We start from the raw sequence: 18,837 nt of genomic DNA on the forward strand, positions 1-18,837 counted from the left end.
AAAAATACACAGATAGTAAGCACTTGGGGTTTTTTTAATGCAATTTTTAAGCTGCATCATTAAAAGAGACTCTTATTTTTCTTTTTCTTCTAAAAATGAAAATACACATGGATAGATGACTTTGTTGGTAGGGTGTTCTGAAAACTCAGGATACTTACTCCCCACAGGAATTCCGGCTGTTGGGTTTGGGTTTTGAATAACAGATTTTATAACTGCTGAATGCAATGCAAAGAGGAAGGTTGGCTAAAATTTAGATTTGAACCTGACAAATATTTTGCTACTTGAATCATAAATGATAAACTGTATTCCTGCAACCTGCAAGTAATGCCAAACTAATTACTGAACAAGGTTAAGAGAGCAATGAAGTGGTTAATTACATACCATCTGCTTACTTGCCATATCTGATTTGTGTGGTACACATGAAGGAGTGGGATTCAGACCACCTCCAAGTCTCATTTCACACAGGGAGAGAGAAAATATGGCTCCTTATATGTTTTTAATATAGATTCTGTTGTTCCATTACTGCCTGTAAGCAACTGATTGCAAGACCAGAGAAAGTAATTTTGAAAGGCAGACAGCTCTTCTTCAAAGGTGAATAAATGTTTGAATAGTGCAATGGTCTGAGGAAATCACTGCAGTCTGCTCACTCTAGCCCAGGTGGTTTCTTCATGTTTTTTTCCTTTGGAAAAAAAACCCAAACCAACCAACAGGCTATTGTCCTTTAAATAGTTTGTACTACATTGGATTATCCCATATGGGGCACATCACAGTCACACAAAGATGGCTTGATCTACAGGCTTTGAAAGACAGCACCCAGAGGCTGAAATTTTAATTTTAATTAAGCTGTAAATGCCTTCACAGATTGGTTTGCTCTTTATTTCACAGAAACTTCTCAGTGCATTCGGATGTTGGTAGCTTATTTTTGCGAGGTTAGAAGCTAAGGAGAACTGTTAATCTCATTTTGCTCTGTGTCCTCACAGTAATAAATTATGACTAGGTTGGAGTCCAAGTGCTGTTCATGCTCCTGTTGTACTTCACATTTTGTGCTCCCTGTCACAGTGACTGAAGCAGGTGAATGGCCCCATGGTTGGGGTACTGCCATACTGTGTGAAAGGTGAACATTCTGATTAAGACATAGGCCTATGTTGTTACGACTTCCTGTAACACTACAGAAAGCCACTTAGCTTCTCTGTAAGTGAATTTCCTCACAGTAAGATGAAGTTCAGTAGAAAATCCTAACCTCAGAGGAACATTGTAAAGACAAATATTTCAATATATTACAGCAGCAGATGCCATGTGAATATCTAAGAGTCACCCTATCAATGCTCTACCACCAAAGTCTTTTTATGCCAACAGTTCTTGTGTTCAAAGTAATGACCTTTTAATTCTCAATGGGAAACTATTAAACTTCATTATCTCGAGTCCCCTGTTGTATGTGCTTGCCTGGTGAACATCCTGTGAGAGGCAATGAATAGTTTTGTATTTTGTGACCAAACTACACGCCCACTTACACACAAAGTTTTCATGTGTGCCCTCACCTCAGTTCAGCTGCAAGGAGTGGCTTCATCAAGCAAACAGTGCAAATTGAGGAGGAAGAAAGTAGGTAAGAAAAGAACAAGGGGCTGTATACATCACAAAGACACAACTGAAAGCCTACAGCTAATACAGTTTCACTAAAGTTCTAATTCAAACTTCCAGGCAAATCAACTAAAATGAGCAGGTATGAGTACGATACATGGCTGCATTTTGAAAACTGAGCTCTTAAGAAATATCAGTGGGAAGTCTTTACGGTGAAAAGCTACTCTGATAAGGAAAAATGCTCCCAGTAATAGGCATTTCATTTTTAAAAATTATATTCTTCTAAATTTTGTGGATTTGTATGGTTTTTTGCATTATAGCACAGTATTCTAGGTAATCACAAAAATAGTGAAAGAGAATTTCTATAATAATTATTTCACAGAATAATTTTCTTTTTAAAACTGCTTTGTTTTAGTCTGAGTCTTGTGTTTGTGATCTGCTAAAAGTCCTTCAGATGATGGTGGGAGTTTCTGTGATGCAAAGACGTCAGAACTGGAACTTGGTTCTTTCACAAGGTTTGTAAAATCAGAATGAGAGTCTGGATAAAAATAATATTCCCTTGTCCTTATGTCACTACATAAGGAAGGTACAATCTGTCTTTTGAACCTGTTTCTGTCTGTAGTATGCTGCCTAAGTTCTGATCTTTTAAAGGCTAAAATAAATAGGAATTTTGGAAAATCTGCTATTAACATTGTTGGAACAATTATCCTTGGATGTGTTGGTTACATGTGCTTCTTGTAGCTCCAGCTAAGTCAAAATGGTGCCTTATGATAGTGCTTCTGTTGAATATAATTGTATTGCCAATTTGCTGCCAGGTTGTAATAAGTGCATCACTAAAAAACAGATTTCTGTTAATTTACTGTTGTGCTTGGCTCAGGCTCAAAATTTCTGATTATTTCCTTTTTTTTTTCTCCAGTCATACTTGGCCCAGACATTTCTCATTTCATGCATACAGAGTTGTCCATGGTGACTTCCCCTCTCCCAGCTGAATTTCTGAATACAGAGGTAACTTTTTCATTCCATTATCTTTGGAATCACTGCTTTCTCTCCTTTTTTTGCTGGTTCATGCTCCACAACCAACCTGTATTTTCATTCCTTGTGTTCATGACCACAGTCAGAATTGCTTTCTGTGTCATCATGATCCATGATTTATTTTTTTTAATATTCACCACATAATTCTTCTGCTTCTCTCACTCTATGTTTCTCTACATTAGTAAGTGCTGAAGGGTCATGTGACATTTCCTTCAAGACTTTCTGTAGTACTTCATCTTATTCTTCTAAAATAGTACAAAAAATGCTCTCCCAGCAAAACCTTTTTTGGTCCTCTTCAGCTTGTATCTCAACACATATGTGTTTTTATGGCCTCTATCTGTGAATTATATAGCCTCATATATAGAATGTGAACTGGAAGAGGATAACATAGCCCCAAGCTAGAAAAGGAAAACAAAACACCAAAGCAATGAAGTATCACTGTGGATAGGGGCTGAAATAGAAAAACATCAACTCCAGTGTACAAAAGACTGTACATTAAAATTTGCAGGGACAATTAACGTATTTTATTAAGTCAGGGAATGCTTGAAAAACCAGACAGAGACACAAATAAACTCTTTCACAGGCATATGTTTTTTTAAAACTTCCCATTTTCTTCTAGGTTTGATTCAATTATTTTATCTGGTACTGCCTCAGTATTATAAATCTTGCCTTACTGAGATTCTTAGACCACCACACAAATGCTGTAGCAGACAACAACGCAACAGAATATTGTTGGCATGTGAGAAATCTCTAATATTTGGAATTGTAAATCTATTTCAGCTAAGGGATGTGAAGAGAATTAAGTCCTGGGATAAAGAAAGAGGTGCTAGGCTATATGCACTTGGTGGGTTGAACCGGGGAGGAATATTTGTGTATTTTGTATATTTTGTCGACAAAGTTGGCAGCAGGAAAAGGGCTCCATTTATGTGAACTTGCAAGTTAATGTAGAACAAAAGCCAAAACTACTGTGCCCTACAACTTCTGCCTCTGTGTCAGATACAATGTGGGTGCCACAAATGGTGTGTGGTTTTATGGTTGTTTCTTTCTGTTGAGGGCAGAACAAGGAGGTGGGAGCTGGTTTCTTCCATGAATGAACTGTGCTGTGAAGCTAAGGCTGTTTATTTTTGAGTCAGCATGTCAAACATACTAAAACATATCTGTTAAAAGTGCTATATTTGAACAACTTAACTTTGTAGCTAAGGAAGACAAATCTGTGAGTCCTTTGGGAAATGAAGCCCTGGGAATGTCACTCAAAGTGAAGCCAAACATTAGTCACAGAGGACAAACTCACAATGCTGAGTGCAAGAGCAAAATAAAATATGTCCTTAATTCAGGAATTATGCTGATACTTACTATGAATGCTTGGAGGGATTCCTTTTTTTAAGGTGCCTTTCAGGCAAGCAATCTGCTGTTTCTATTGGTAGTACTCACCTTTCCATGCAGGAGTGACTTCCACTGCTCCAATCAAAGTTCATGATAAAGCAACTCTAGTGCAGCTTAATGTGCCTCACTTAAAGTGTATCTATTCTTTAACTTCATGAAAATAATATCCATTCTGTAAACAAACAACATGCAGTTATCATTGCTTGTAGTCCTATTCACTGAGAGCCTTAAGACTCATCCACTTACAAGTCTGGTGTGAATGTGGGACCTTATAGTGCATTCACAGTCTCTCTTATTCTTGAGATTTTTGCAGTTATGATTCCACTCCTTATTCTCCATTAAGAGGTTTCAAAGGCAGCTGGCATTGTCACTGGTACTCTCACTTGCCATGTAAGCAACTTACATTGTATTTTAAAATATGATCCATGTAAGAGGAGAAATCTAGAGTTTCTGTTTGCACATGCTGGTTTCTATTGCTGGTTCTGTTACCTTGCCATGCTGGTTTCAAAGAACTATAATACATTTTCTTGGGAAAAGTTTTGAAGCTTTGGCATATTTTCCCTGTGGCATTTGTTTGTCTGTACAGCTGTATTTTTCTTCCTCACGGTTTGCTGTCCTGTGCAGTAAATGTATTTTGCAAATACAAGAGATCTCAAGAGTATCCTTTGGGTGAGGATGAACTTTATCAGATAAAGGTTTCAACTGCCTTCATCTGCTTTGTTAGTATGGAGATTGCTGTTTGTAGTTACTTTTCACTGAGGTCCATTGGAACGTCAAAGGTGTGTGAAACATCTCTATGACTTTTTCTATGTAAGTTAACTATAAACACTTTATAAAAAATGAAAATTGATTTGGTGTTACTCTTTGCTTGGATGTTGTGCTTGACTATTATAGCACAGCCTTGATTATTGTGCCACTTAGAGGGTAATAACATCTTTGACTTTAATAAACCAGTTAAATGTTACCTGTGCTTGTCGTTGCTTGTCAATGCATTGCAGAAATAATACATCAAAGGGGCTGTAGGAGTCAAACTGGAGATTTCCAGCGTCTCCTATGTATCAAAGAAACCATTAGTATAATTCTGGTTATGGGTAATATGAAATTGAGATTTACCATTAGAAGCAGGCTGACCTACAGGGAGGAAGACTTGCTTGTAACCAAGGAATAATTTGAGGATGACAGGTAAGAGTGAAAAGAGTCCAACCATTACATGATTTATATCCTTAGGGGATTACATTTTACCAGAGGGACAAAATGAGAGCTTAATTATGGAAAACAAGCAAACAGTTTATTTAGAAAAGTAAAAAAAATGTACTTACTAAAAGAACTGTATAATTATGCAAAACAGGAGCCTCTTTCACTACTTGCAATGGGAAAAACTCACCACGTGTATTAAGGTAAGATTTCTCCCCAGGACTTCCTGATACATGTTCTTAGAAGAACTGGGCACTTGTGTTTGCATTCAGCACCTTATTTGGAAGATGCTGTTTCTAAATCCTGCCTTTTGGGCTGTGTTTGACATTGTTTTACCATGAGATTCACAGAAATTTTTTCTACAGACCTTTCAGTGAGTAGATTCCAGCCTGGGAAATACTTCTCATTTCTGCCAGAATAGTCTGGGTGTTTTGGTAATGTAAAGTGTGAGAATTATTTTGTGTCTTTTACTGGTTTGTTTTTTTGTTTGTTTTTTTTTTTTTTTTTTTTTTTTTTTTTTGTGTGTGATATATTTATTTGGTATGATATATTACATTTTCCATATTTTTGACTCTTTATGTGTCCCTGGAAAAATATAGGAAGGAAGGTACTAAAGATCCAAAGAGAAGTTCCTTGAAAATGAGGAAAGTTGCTGAAAATTAGAAAAATGTCTTTCCAAAAGAAGTGACAAAATTCATAGTTTAATAACAAGACTTAGTAAGTATTAGTTTCTTAGCAAAAGCTGCAGAAGACAGAAGATTGCAGCTGAATGACATATTTTGATGCTAAATATAAAATAGAAAGTAGGGATTGTAGTGTTGTCTTCATGAATTTTGAATGCAAAGTAATGATTTTTTTTTTTAAGGATTAACATTTTTCTCATCATTATCAAAACATAGCAAGGTGAAATCAGAGGCAGAACTCTGGGTTTCATACGAGACAAGCAATCCTGCTGGAACACAACCTCACCAAAGGCCATTTTGTATATTGTGGCCCAGTGGAAACAGCTGTTTGGGCTATGAGCAAATAACACAGCTATGGAAATGCACAGTAAGAACGATCTAAGTTAAATGGAATTGCATAAAGGAAATTACAGACAAATTCCCATTACATGAGAGGGTACAGTGAAAGATATTAAGACATGTTAAGAGTTAGTTACAGCACAGTTCAGCAAGGAGCAACAGGATGTGTTTTGTGGTCCACAAAAGGCAATGGAACTCATATCTTGCTTTCAGTAAGATACATGTTTGTTTACCTTGTGGAACCACTGTGTAGAAAATGCTGAAATGTCACAAACAAAATGTGTAAATCTCAGAAGAATGCATTAAGGGGTGGCATAAATATCTTTTAAAGGTTAGCTTTCTTGTCATCTGTAAACAAAATTCAGCCTTTTATGTATATAATAGGTCTTTAGTCTGTCGGCATCTTGATTGTCATAGTCAGAATATAATCACTACTCTGTGAACTTTGCAATTATCTGCTTTGTTCATTTGGGTATTTTAAGAAGGAAAGCTGATATGAAAACCAATTATGAGTTCCCTTGATAATGGACATTTTTATAGCAGAATTTTTTTCTACTCCTTTGACAGAGTGCATTGTTACTATAAAGAAAGTGCCAGAACTGCATAAAAACCTCTGATCTGTAAGACATTTTCTCAAATATAAAATAACATACATTTAGAACTCCCACTCTGCTGAACCAAGACTTTATAAATTACTCTATAAAGCTGGTAGTTGCTCATTTATCTCTCTTCCTAGCTAAAGATAAGTAATGGACTCTTACATATGCAAGCAATGCAATAAGTTCTTTTCTTTACTTGTGGATAAAACAGGAAATTTGTTTTGAATGTATACAGAGAAAGCTATCAGCATCCATTCACTTTCCCATCATTAAAATGCTAATTCCTACATTTAGATATTCCAGATATATACTGGGCTACTTTAGCCACCTTTAGATTGATTTCTCAGTTAAACCTTGACTTTTCCTTTGCCACTGCCAACAAGAAAAATATGCAAATTAAGAATTTATGTTTCACACAAAGAATTTGTGGTGTTGTTTTGTTTTTAAGTCACAGTTGGAATTCTTGCCATATACATAAAAGAAAGCAAAGATAATTTAAGACAGGATGTATTTTTCTGACTTCCATTTTTCCTTTCACAGATGAATCACATGACACGATCTGTTGTTTAATAACTCTGTGGATGAACAAAGGAAACCCTCAGATTACTGAGAGTTACGTGGATATGCCCCTGCAGATGTGTATCCATAAATCTGCACATCCATGGGTACCAGAAATGTATCAATTCCACTTTGCAGAAGAGAGTGGGGACATGGTAGACATTTCTTGAAATATTTAAACATTCTGTATGTTAATCATTTTGTACCAACAAGGTCTGAGTCTAGAATTCAACTCCAGGTGTGATATACACACATTTATGTCAACCAAACGCCTTTGCTTAGACTGCATTGTTTAATGTGAACCAACCCACTTTGTCAGAACAACCATTGTAGGCCATTATTAACACCTTCAATTTGAAAATTCTTGGCAGTGGTTTTGATAAACGCTCGCATTGATAAATAATGTATATCTGTATGTTCAAATTTGAATTATGAAGAGCCCCTGAAGATCAAGCTGAGCTTTGTGTTAGTGAGATTCACTTGGCTCCCTTCTAACCTGGAAAAGAAATTTTGCTTAAAATGGATCTTGAACTTTTTGAAGTGGGTGAATCTGGGCAAATTTTGAGCTCACAATGTTAATGAACCCCAAGAAAGGCAACTTATTCGGTAGTAAAGTAGCTTCAGTTTGTTGACCTAGTTTCAGTACTATCAGCAGTGGCAGCATTTGTGAATGCAGTAAGTCCTAAGGAAGTTTTATAAGCATTATTCACCCTAGGGTACATGAAAGAGCCACAGAACTTTCCTACCAGGTTACTACAGAGACATAATAGTGCCCAGAAATGTAACTTGATGCTTTTCGTGCTGCTTGACTACGGCTAAAGACAGAACCTTGGTCTCTAGAGCACCCTCATCAGCACCACACTCATTATTAAATATTCATTCTCTGGTTTAGAGGAAGTGTCTAGAGAAGCTCAGCATTCTTTATTTTTCTTCAGGAAAGAGAAAAATGGGAGATGTTACTTTCTAAAATTTCCCCAGAATCTCTGAAGGTGACTTCCTGAAGTGTGCATGGCAGAGAGGATGACAAGCCTGTCCCGGTAAAAGATAAACTGGATTTTTATGCATTAGTGCTCTTGGCTTTTGCCTTATTAAAGCTCCCAATGAACATTCCTGAACATGAGTTAGCCTTGTAAAGGTCATTTTAATCAGAAGGGAGTCTATTCCTGTAGATACTATTTATTTATTAATTTATTTTACAACTATAATGATCTAAAATTGTTTTACCTAAGAGTTCACGTTCAACAGATTAGAAGGACAATGGCATAACAACACAGCCAATAGACCATGAGTTTGGTTGGGTCTTTTTCTTGTTGTTGTTGTTTAGGGAGAAGTTTCACTCTTAAGTTATTATTTTTACTTGTGGATGGAAAGTGCTGTGTTGTTACTCTGGTGGCTATGTGCAATATTCAGTGATTAATCCATTTCATGCTGTGTTGAGATGGTGGTGCAGAGAAGGAGGGTGAGGGTGAGTGTTCACAGCACAGTGCAGAGGATGCTTTCACAACCGACACATCAACAATCCCTTGTGTGAAGCACTACTGTGTTCATAAGAAGAGTGTTAAGTGCTGAGAGTTGGGTCAGAGCCTTGGTGGGTAGGTCTTTTTGGTCAGCACAGGGGGATTTAGAGTTCATCTTGAGCTCATCAGAAACCTCATCAAATTCTTCAGCATTAGGCTCTTTTTGTTAATGGGTTCAGAGAATTATGTTGACAAAAGTGAAAGTCCATTGCAACTCAATTCCTGCTGGATTCAGATGGGAGTTTGATGTCTGACAGTTTTAGGTACCATTTATAGAGATCCACATGGGGGGAACGTGATGAGCCATTCCTAAATAAATTACACACGTAGCAATGTATCCTACAGAGTAAGTTATCTGCTGGCTACTAAAGGTTCCAGTTCCAACCAATTAGCTACACAAGCCTAGTCTTGAACAATTCATTGAAGCTTTTGACTTCAATAGAGGAAAGAAATTAATCCATGTTAGCCTGAAAAGATCTGAAGTACCTGCACCATTAGATCCACTTAACTTTCTGAATTTAGCAACACACTTCAGTATGATTTTCAACCTCAGGCTTCCATGCCAAGATTAACACTTGAGTTGTAATTTCCACATTCCAATTTCTGACACGAAGTTTTGACACAGGTATAATGCCCAATTTTTAAAAGAGCTAAGTTTAATTACGTTTTCAGGATCTCATATGAGTGATAATTGTATTCATGAACGACAAATGTTTTGGCTTTTGGTCTCTGCACGAAAACTCCTCTCTCTGTTTGTGTTCAACAATAATTAAGCAATGCCCAGAGGCATGTAATAGACTGAGAGTTCCCACACCTCTAGATATGAGGAAATTTGCTAAAGTGAACTGCAAATGAGAACCATAAGATTTCTCTAAATTCAGGGTTTGATAAGGAGGTTTTACAGACAGGGTAGAATTGAACTAATTTTAACTAGGGATTTCTCAGGAGTTACTCTGTTCCCAGTATACAAAAGAACATCAGCTCGCTACAGATTATTTCTGATTTGTATGTGTAAATTATTTATTTGGATGAGGTGCAACTTTTGGGACCTCTGTGTTGGGATTTACTAATATCTTACAGCATTGCCTGCCTTGATGCACAAACAGAGAAAGGATGCTTCTGACTGCAGATCCTTCCTTCACATGCTTGAGACAGCTCTGTGTGAACGTGAGGAGAAACACTGGGAGGGCAGCCCATGATTTCCAGAACACTATTTCCTGTTTCCTCTGAAGAAAAGACAGCAGGCTACATGCTTCATTCAACAGGTTAGGTCTGACACACAGAATTTATTAGTTTCTTGTGTTGATTGCACCTTAGCTCCCCCAGGCATAAATGATCCATAATGTCCTGAAAGGCGGGTTCAAAAGGGCAATTTCCAAAGTGTTTTTAGAAACTCCATATATACAGCAGGATTAAGGAAATTTTTATATTGCCTTTGTGCTGCCTTTTTTGTTTCCTAACTAGTCCCTGGATGCCAGACCAATCCCGACATTTTGCACTTCCGTTCTGGAAAGGTTTTTTCCTCAGTAAATGTCATACTGACAACAACAGCAAAACTATATGTTTACCTTACACCAAAATAAAGGCTATCATAAGATTCTTTCTACACTACTTGCTAGTTAAAAATTGGCCACAAAAATATTTATTTGATAATCTTAATAATTCATTTTTCTCCAACTTTGTATAATAATAACTGTTGCAGTCTGCCAAAGTTGGTTATGTTTTTTCCATGTTAACTTTGTGCTTAATACACCCCCGAGATCATACAACAATATCTACAAAATAAAGAGGTTTAATAAACTTTTATGAGTATATAATTTATTTAGGAACAGTTTGTTTTGTAATCTTTCCCATATGGATCAATACACATGGCATTTAAAACTTCTAGGCATCTAGGTCCCATGTGAATCTCATCTTGAAGCCGTTAGAATAAGATTTAATAGATTCTCAATTTGTCAACATAGTTCTCCTTACTAAAATTTCTTATATTTTCTCTGATATGCAAGGCTATTAAGATTGGCTAAATGCCTCCCTCCCCCCCTTCTTCCAGGATTTGTGTTCACATGCATTGGAAAAAAAGTGGGATCAAATTTTTTCCTCCTATCTGAATAGTCTGACATAATTCTGTTGCACGTCGTGAACTCAGACCTAAGAGATTCAGTCTCTTCTTAAAACATGGAGCAATTTTCTGCATGCTTGTTATGGCAGGAGGGAAATGATCCTGTAGTGCAATAGTGGCATGAAAGTATTCCCTCACACACACACCTCTCAACGACTAAAGAAAATGCCTGTGCTCCTTTCTCTGCTGACCCACTTAATGGGAAGGTTATGAAGCCTGATTGCTGCTTCTCCCTTTACCACTCTCATCTGGTGTCTATCCTGCCTGTTTTGTATCCACCAGTAGGGTGACAAGATGATGCCAGAGCTGATTTTGACCCAAAGATTTATCTGGAAGCTATTTGCCATCAAATTATGAACCAAGACAATTGCCTGTGAAACGTGTACCTCCTGCAGTTATAGGCCAGAATCTTTAGTAGTAATTGTTCTAGTCCAGTAAAATTATGTTTCTAATCTAGTTTGTGTGTAATAATAAGTGTAAGTGGAGCCTTCTAGTAAGATTTAGAGCTCTACAGGTGCAATGGTGTATCCTTATTTTTAGTTTGATCCTGCAATTCCTTCATGCACGTCTTCCATTCACACTCATTTCATAAATAGGGATCATAAAAACATATTTGCTAAAAATGTAGCAATATCTATCCACTAGAAGTTCATAGAAATACCTTTATGTACCTAAAATATATAAATGTGAGCTATGTTTGGTGCCATACTTGAACCTCTAAATTTCCTTTCTTTCATGCTTCTTCATGTAACAGTTTGCTACTGCGTATTCCTGGAGCATGAGATACTTTAACTTCTAGCTAACAGCTATTCATGATTTTACACTAATAGTTTTGAGCTCTTGCCCTATAGGTGTTCCCTTTCCAGCTGTTCTCAAGTGATGGTTAACTCAATAATGCAAAGGTACATTAATTATTAGTCTACTACCTGATTCTTCTCCAGAATATTCTTTATAAAATCCCAGGGAGAAATAAGCCTAACATGCCCTCACAATGTTATCTGGGCAAAAATATGTGCAAGCCAGAATTTAGCACCTGATGTTTTCAGGTTTTATCATTATTACATTTTCTATTAGCACAGTTTGAAAATTGCATGTTCAGAATAACCAAAGGATGTCAGCATTAAGAGCGATGTGGCTTGTGGGTATCTTGGAAATCTGGAGTGCGACCCAGAAAACAAGTAGAATATCTCCATTGTCATGCAGTTCCTTGCTTAGAAGTTTTCTCTCCTTACTACTCTTTTCTCTTTTTTTGCTATTGTCGATTTTAAGAATAGACCTGATGTGAGTCCTTGTCTGCCCAGAACGAATTGATAAATATTCAAGTCCAAAAACAGAACACACATGGTATTTTTATCCTATTTTCTGAGGAGATCCGTACTCTGCTGCAAGAAATTGTTCTCCAAGTAAAAATATCATCAGTGTTTTTACTGCTCTTCACCCTAAACTCCATGCTAAATGGCAGTGGTTTTGCAAACTTCAGAAGAAAATATGAAAGGCCTGCTGCTCTCTGGAGCATCAGCTTCCTTGGATTAGCCTGCTAAAGTACAAGCAATGAACAGATGTGCAATTCTTACAGGTTGTCTATAAGAACTGACTGAGGTAGGCTTGTTTTATTTTGGTAAGTATCTCGTTAAGTACTGCCAGTCATATTCAAGAGTACTCGAGTCAGATTCTTTGACGGGGTGTCTTACAGAGCCATGTTAGCAAAATCTGAATAAAATGTGAACTTCCTAAAGTGATATAACCACTGGGAGAGGAAACTTAGTTGTGGAGGCAAGAATTCACTGCTACTTTGGTACCTAAGAGTCTCCAGCACTGTGAGCAACTGAGAAGAGGGGGAAATGCACGTTCTGAATTATGTTTCAGCACATCTGAAATGATATAGTGACCATAGTCTTTTCACTTGATTATCCTGAGTTCCCACTGCTGCAACATTTTTCTTGTTTTTAAGGGAGTCCCTGATCTTAGGGGAAGTTGGCTGTGTTGCCATGAGAGGCTAATAAAAATAATAGTGAAGCAAGCACAGGAAGGAGCAGAAGAGCAAAAAGAGAAGACTAAAAGGGAAGGAGAATAACTCATGGCCTAGAAGTGCAGTAAGTACTGAGCTATAGTGTAGTCTTTTTTGCTGCACAGAAGTCTTGATTACAGTAGGAAGATTGGTGCTGGACTGGGGCCAGACCCTGCCAGTGTGAATTGCAGCAGTTGGGGGATAGCATAAATTAATATTGGGCATAGCAACATAAATTAAGCTTTTTAAATCTCATGTTCCCTTTTCATGAAAATGTATTAAGTTGTTGTGTACTTTTTTCTGGCACTGTATACATAGATAAGCAATAATGCATATTTCTTGTCTGCATCACTGTAAAACAGGACAAATCTGTGTGATAACACATCTTAGAGATCCTTTACTATACTACAATATTCTTAATACAGTACTATTGAAGATAATGACATGTAGGTATTCTCTCTTTGTTCTACCAATAATAGTATCCCTTATGAATATGAAGGAACAGAGGAAATGTAAGAGCTTTTAAATAAAAATTGCTCTTTGAATACTATGAAAATACAAAGCTGAATGAAATGAGTCACTGCATTCATCTGTAAATACGTAAAGCTTGTTTTTTGCTTTTAAATCAGTTAAAAATTGGATCAAGTGAGACCTCTGAGCTAGATTGAATTGCATGTAGTTACGTGATCCCTATCACATTAGAATGGATTTAAAAAGGTACAAAAAAGCTGTTCTGCTTCTCCCATTATCAGCTGTGGGTCTACTATGTGTACATCACATTTTATTTATCTTTTATCTATCTTTAGCTCAAGATCATGCTTTAGCTATTAAAAAATAATAATAATGCTTATAAAGGAATACCTAAGTGATTGGTCTGTTTGTACTTGTCTTTATACTCAAATATCCACTGCCTTTTTCAGTTTAACAGTCCTATGAAATAATGACAAGAAAATGCATCTGAAATTTTGAAAGAGAGGTAAAAACTCGATAAACCATTATTTTCTGTCCCAAGTCCTTGAAACATCTCAAAAACGAAATAAAAAGCTGCTCGAGTCCTACTGATAAAAAGTAATACAGGACTTGCTAAAGAATGAAGTGGTTGAACTCTGGAAAATGCCCCTAGAATTAAACTTTACTGAAGTAGGAGTAAATCCAGGTGTTCCTAATAGTTCAGGAAGTGTACCTACGACAATTCTTCTGTTTTGATGGCATCATACGTGTCCTTGAGACTAAGTGATGATAGAGGTTTGATCCATGCCTTTGGTATGCTCCTGTGCCAGGTGCAGAAGGATCTGGGTTTTGGTATTGGAAATTAATCTGTAGAATGTTTTTAAACTGCCTCCAGGAGCATCAAAATTTTGGACTGGTTTTTTGATGACAGAAGACATTGTATTTTAATGGCATTTGAGATGACATTAGGGATTTCTCTATATCTTTCACTTTGACTATGGAACCCAAAGAACTGTGATGGTGGAAAAACTGGTTCACTACAACTACCATTTATACATTTCACAGTACTTTTGGCAAGATCAGTATGAACTGATCTGATGCCTGACATTCTGTGTGTTTATTTGGTTGATCCTTCATTCTCTCTTATATAGTCATAGGTCATCTGCTGAAAGGAATGAGGTTAAGGGTATGAGCAGTTACTGAGGTATGTAGGCAGCAGAGACAGAGAAGTAACATGGATAATGTGAGTTGTGCTGGAGGGATCTGAAGGGAAATAGTCACCAGGCTGTCTTGGTTTCTCTGTGGAAGAGGACCAAGGCAATGCAACAAATGCCTAACCCACTTGCTGCGCGCGTTGAATTTGTCTCCAGTTGCAAATACCTTGAGGCAAAGTGTTCAGGTGTGAATGCTACTTTTGATTTCTTCTCAATGTAGTCTTTTCTTTCTCTGTGAGGAGAAGCAGGAGCGCCTATACTTAATTTGTACTGAGATGGTAGAATTCCAGCTGTGATGTCAAATACAGCCAAGCTGCATTTTCACGGTGATCCCTTACAGAGAGTGGAATCCGTCACAGCTTCGATTTTCTAGGTGCAGAAGGAATGGTTTGTACACTGCTTGTGTTATAGCAGGCAGAGAGAGCAGAGATTTGAGGCGTTAACTCTGCCAAATACAGAACGGTACCCTCTAGTCATGAACTAGGACCTACTTTCTGTTCAGGTACAGAATTGGGAGCGAAGTTAATTTGGCTTCATTTGCGAGACGGCTGCAGCGGCCTGGGTGTGCTGGGTAGGAGCGGAGGGAATGCTTGCTTGCACTGCTGGGGGGCGAGCGGGGCAGAGGGGTGGAGGTGGGGGTAGCTTTTTTCCCTTTTCTGGGAAATTTGGCTTCGGAATTCTCCGAGCCGCCCCAGCAATGGGTTTGGCTTCCTTAAGACAGAGGCCAGGGCTGGCAGCGTCGCTCCGGGCGGAGAGTTTTGTTCGGCATGCCGGGCATCACCCCCGCGGGGCCGTCGCTGCCGGTGACTGCCGCGTTCGCGGAGCGGGGCGGGGGCCGGGCCGTGTGCGGGGCCGGGGCGCAGTGCGGGCGGCGGCCGCCAGGGGCCGGCGGCGGGCCGGGAACGGCGGCAACCGCGGGAAGAGCGGGAGCGGCGGCGGGCGGCGGCTCGGGAGCAACAGGGCCGGCTCCGGGAGCGCCGTGCGGCGCGGGGCCGGGCCGGGGCCGGGGCCGGGCCGGCCGAGCTCCCTCAGCGGGCGGCGGGAGCGGCGCGTCCGGCGGGCGGGCCCGCGGTGCGGCTGCGGCGGGCGCGGGTCCCGCGTCGCCTCAAAACCCGCACAACAAGTGGATGTCGCGGGCGGGAGCGGGCTGAGCCGCTGCCCCTGGACGTGTTTCGGGGAGGGGGGGGAGAGACGGCACGGAGCGACCCCGCGTCCCCCCGCCGCGGGGACCCGGCTCGGTGCGCGGATTATCCGGCGCTGATTCACAAATCTGCTGCGAGAGCCGGGCTCGGGGAAGGCTGGTGATCGCGCCTGCCCGTTCATCCCGCCTCGCACACACACACACGCACACACACACACGCCGCCTTCCCTCTGGGAACGAGACCCTCGCTTGTTGCCTTTCCGTCGATGCCTGGGCGAGCGGCGGGGCTGTGGCTCTGCGCGCTGCCCCTGCCCCGCTCGCTCCCGCCGCCCGCGCTGCGCCCGGGAAGGAGGGACGGGAATCACTCGCCAACCTGTGGTGCGCACTGACCACAGACACCTGCGAATGTGGATCAGCCGGCACAGCCCCCTCGGGACCGCTGCCACCGCGCCCGTGCACCGCCAGGAACAGCGTTGCTATTTCTCTGCCTAGGACCAGTAAGTATAAGAGCGGCTTTAAGACCCTTTTCTGCATGGCACATAGGTACGATTTTAAAAATAGCGTCATTTAATAGTTCGTGTTCACCTTCTGTCATGTATTAATAGATGTGGCTATAAACGAGGTTTCTGTTTCAAAGGGGGCGTGGGGGGTTGTGTATTTTTGCGTGTGTGCTTGCATGTAGATGTTGCTTCAGTGCACCTGCAGTTGTTTTCTTGACATATCATATCACGGTATTTTCACTTGGGTGAGCATTGTACGTGCCTGTTTCCAAATTAAATCCAGCGAGACGTTCATTGTGATTGAAACACAATTCTGCTGTAGATTAAAATGTAGCATTCCCGCATCTGATGTGTTTCTTACAAATATAACAAAAGCTCTTTGTGTTAGATACATTTATTCTTTAATGTTTTATGTAGATATATGTAGGTGTATCTATTACATATGTGCTCAAAGACCTGAATGCCCTGTGTGTTGCAGTATTTTTATTGGTGTTTATGTGTTGGTGTTTCAGAAGCATGCATATGTTTGTGTATGGATGCAAGTGCTTATATGGGTGGGGATTTTGTATCTGTCTCTCTATATATGTGACATACCCACCCACATCCTTACCCACAGAGTCGTTCAAAATCTCAGTGCATGTGATGTGGGTGTGTGTGTAATGTAGAAGTGTGAATAGTGTGGGCAGGAGAAGATTTGAATGCCGTGGTAATAGATGACACAGTTTCATTTGATCGGTGTGACCTTTTAGGAAAACAATCCAATCTTTTCCCTTTTTGTTTTGTTTATTTTTGTGTGTTTGTGCATGTGCCTCAGGTTAAGTGCTTCTTCTGCATGACCATAACCAAAGGGTGACCCATCCACTCCCTTATGTCCTATGGGGACCTCAGAGCCAGTTTCTCAGTCTTCATCTCCTCCTCCTCCTCCACCTCCTCCTCCTCCTCTTACCACTGCTGCTGATGCCCTGGGTGCTGCTCCCAGGTTTGAGACATTGTTGACAGGCTGAAGAAAGGATTTGCAAAGACCTCCTCACTGTGTAAATGAAGTGATGGCTGGAATTAACTTCAACTCCCCAAGTAATGATATTGAACAGTAAGTTTGCTAGGCCAAAGCGTTACCGAGAACAAATAATGAGGAAAGAGACTATTTGCATTTGGTTGCAATGATGAACTAAAACCATCTGTGGAGAACAGGTACCATTTGATTCGCACTTTTTTTTCCCCCTGACAAATGCAGCCTTTATAGCCTGCGAGGTAGACATGATTATGATCAGATCTGTGATAGCTGCAGGAGATAAATGAAAATAAAGGGGCTTGGTGGATGAAATAACAAGGTCTCAACTGTTCCCTGGTTCAATTTGAGGATCCCATCTTTTCTTATTAGCAGAACAGGAGTTTGTGTCAAACATTCCAGAGAACGAGAAAATGCAGACCCGTGCTTTTCCAAAACATAGATTCAGTGTTACAACCATGCTGCCATGCTCCACGTCCCGGGGACTGTCCTCCAAATGCAAATGGCTTTGAACTTTCTAGTGAAAGTTAAGGTTACGCTGTAAATAGAACAAAGCCTTGTCGCAGTACGTGATTTAAAAAAAAAAAAAATAAAACAGTTGCAAAAATGGAGGTGGCGATGGTGAGTGCAGATAGCTCGGGGTGCAACACCCACATGCCCTATGGATACGCGGCCCAAGCCCGGGCGCGGGAGAGGGAGCGGCTGGCACAGTCCCGGGCCGCCGCGGCCGCGGCCGTAGCAGCAGCGACGGCAGCAGTGGAAGGTGGGGCGGCAGGCGGGGGAGGACCTTACCACCACTACCACCAGGAGCAGAGCCGAGGGGCGTCCTCCTCTCACGGCGGGAGCGCGTCCCGCAGCGGCCTGCCCCGCCGCCAGGGCGGTAAGAGGAGGAAGAAAGGGAAAAAGAGGAGCCACCACTTGGGGAGTAGGGAGTGCGGGGCCTCCTTCCCCTGCTCTGAGCTGCTGCCGCTCAGTGGTTCTGAGGAGAGGATACTGAAGGACTTGAGTGAGGAGGAGGAGGAGGATGAAGACGAGGACGAAGACGATGAGGAAGAAGGAAAGCTCTACTACAGTGATGACTATGGGGAGGATGAGTTTTCCTACTCGGACCAGCCACCCGATGATGGTGGAGGCCCTGGGGGATACAGCTCTGTCCGCTACAGTGAGTACGAGTGTTGCGAGCGTGTGGTGATCAACGTATCAGGACTGCGCTTTGAGACCCAGCTGAAGACGTTAGCTCAGTTCCCGGAGACGTTGCTGGGCGATCCGGCGAAGCGAGGGAGATACTTTGATCCTCTCAGGAATGAGTACTTCTTTGATAGGAACCGACCCAGCTTTGATGCCATCCTGTACTACTACCAGAGCGGTGGTCGGCTGAAGAGGCCAGTCAATGTACCCTTTGACATCTTCTCCGAGGAGGTGAAGTTCTACCAACTTGGGGAGGAGGCCATGCTCAAGTTCAGGGAGGATGAAGGGTTTGTCAAAGAGGAAGAGGACAAAGTTTTGCCAGAGA

At 40.6% G+C, this 18,837-nt stretch overlaps 1 protein-coding gene across 1 annotated transcript in view; it reads left to right on the forward strand.

The window, feature by feature from the left end:
- The first annotated feature begins 15,857 nt into the window (after positions 1 to 15,857).
- The window catches only part of KCNA4 (potassium voltage-gated channel subfamily A member 4), a 4,981-nt gene continuing 2,001 nt past the window's right edge, over positions 15,858 to 18,837 (forward strand). Inside the window, 3 exon segments of the mRNA XM_017827036.1 lie at positions 15,858 to 16,312; positions 17,130 to 18,835; position 18,837. The exon segment at position 18,837 is cut by the window's right edge and continues 2,001 nt beyond it. Of these exon segments, the coding sequence (XP_017682525.1) occupies positions 17,931 to 18,835; position 18,837 (906 nt within the window). The 5' untranslated portion in view covers positions 15,858 to 16,312; positions 17,130 to 17,930.

This window comes from Lepidothrix coronata, unplaced genomic scaffold (assembly GCF_001604755.1).
Source record: "Lepidothrix coronata isolate B3197 unplaced genomic scaffold, Lepidothrix_coronata-1.0 Scaffold133, whole genome shotgun sequence".
NCBI lineage: Eukaryota > Metazoa > Chordata > Aves > Passeriformes > Pipridae > Lepidothrix > Lepidothrix coronata.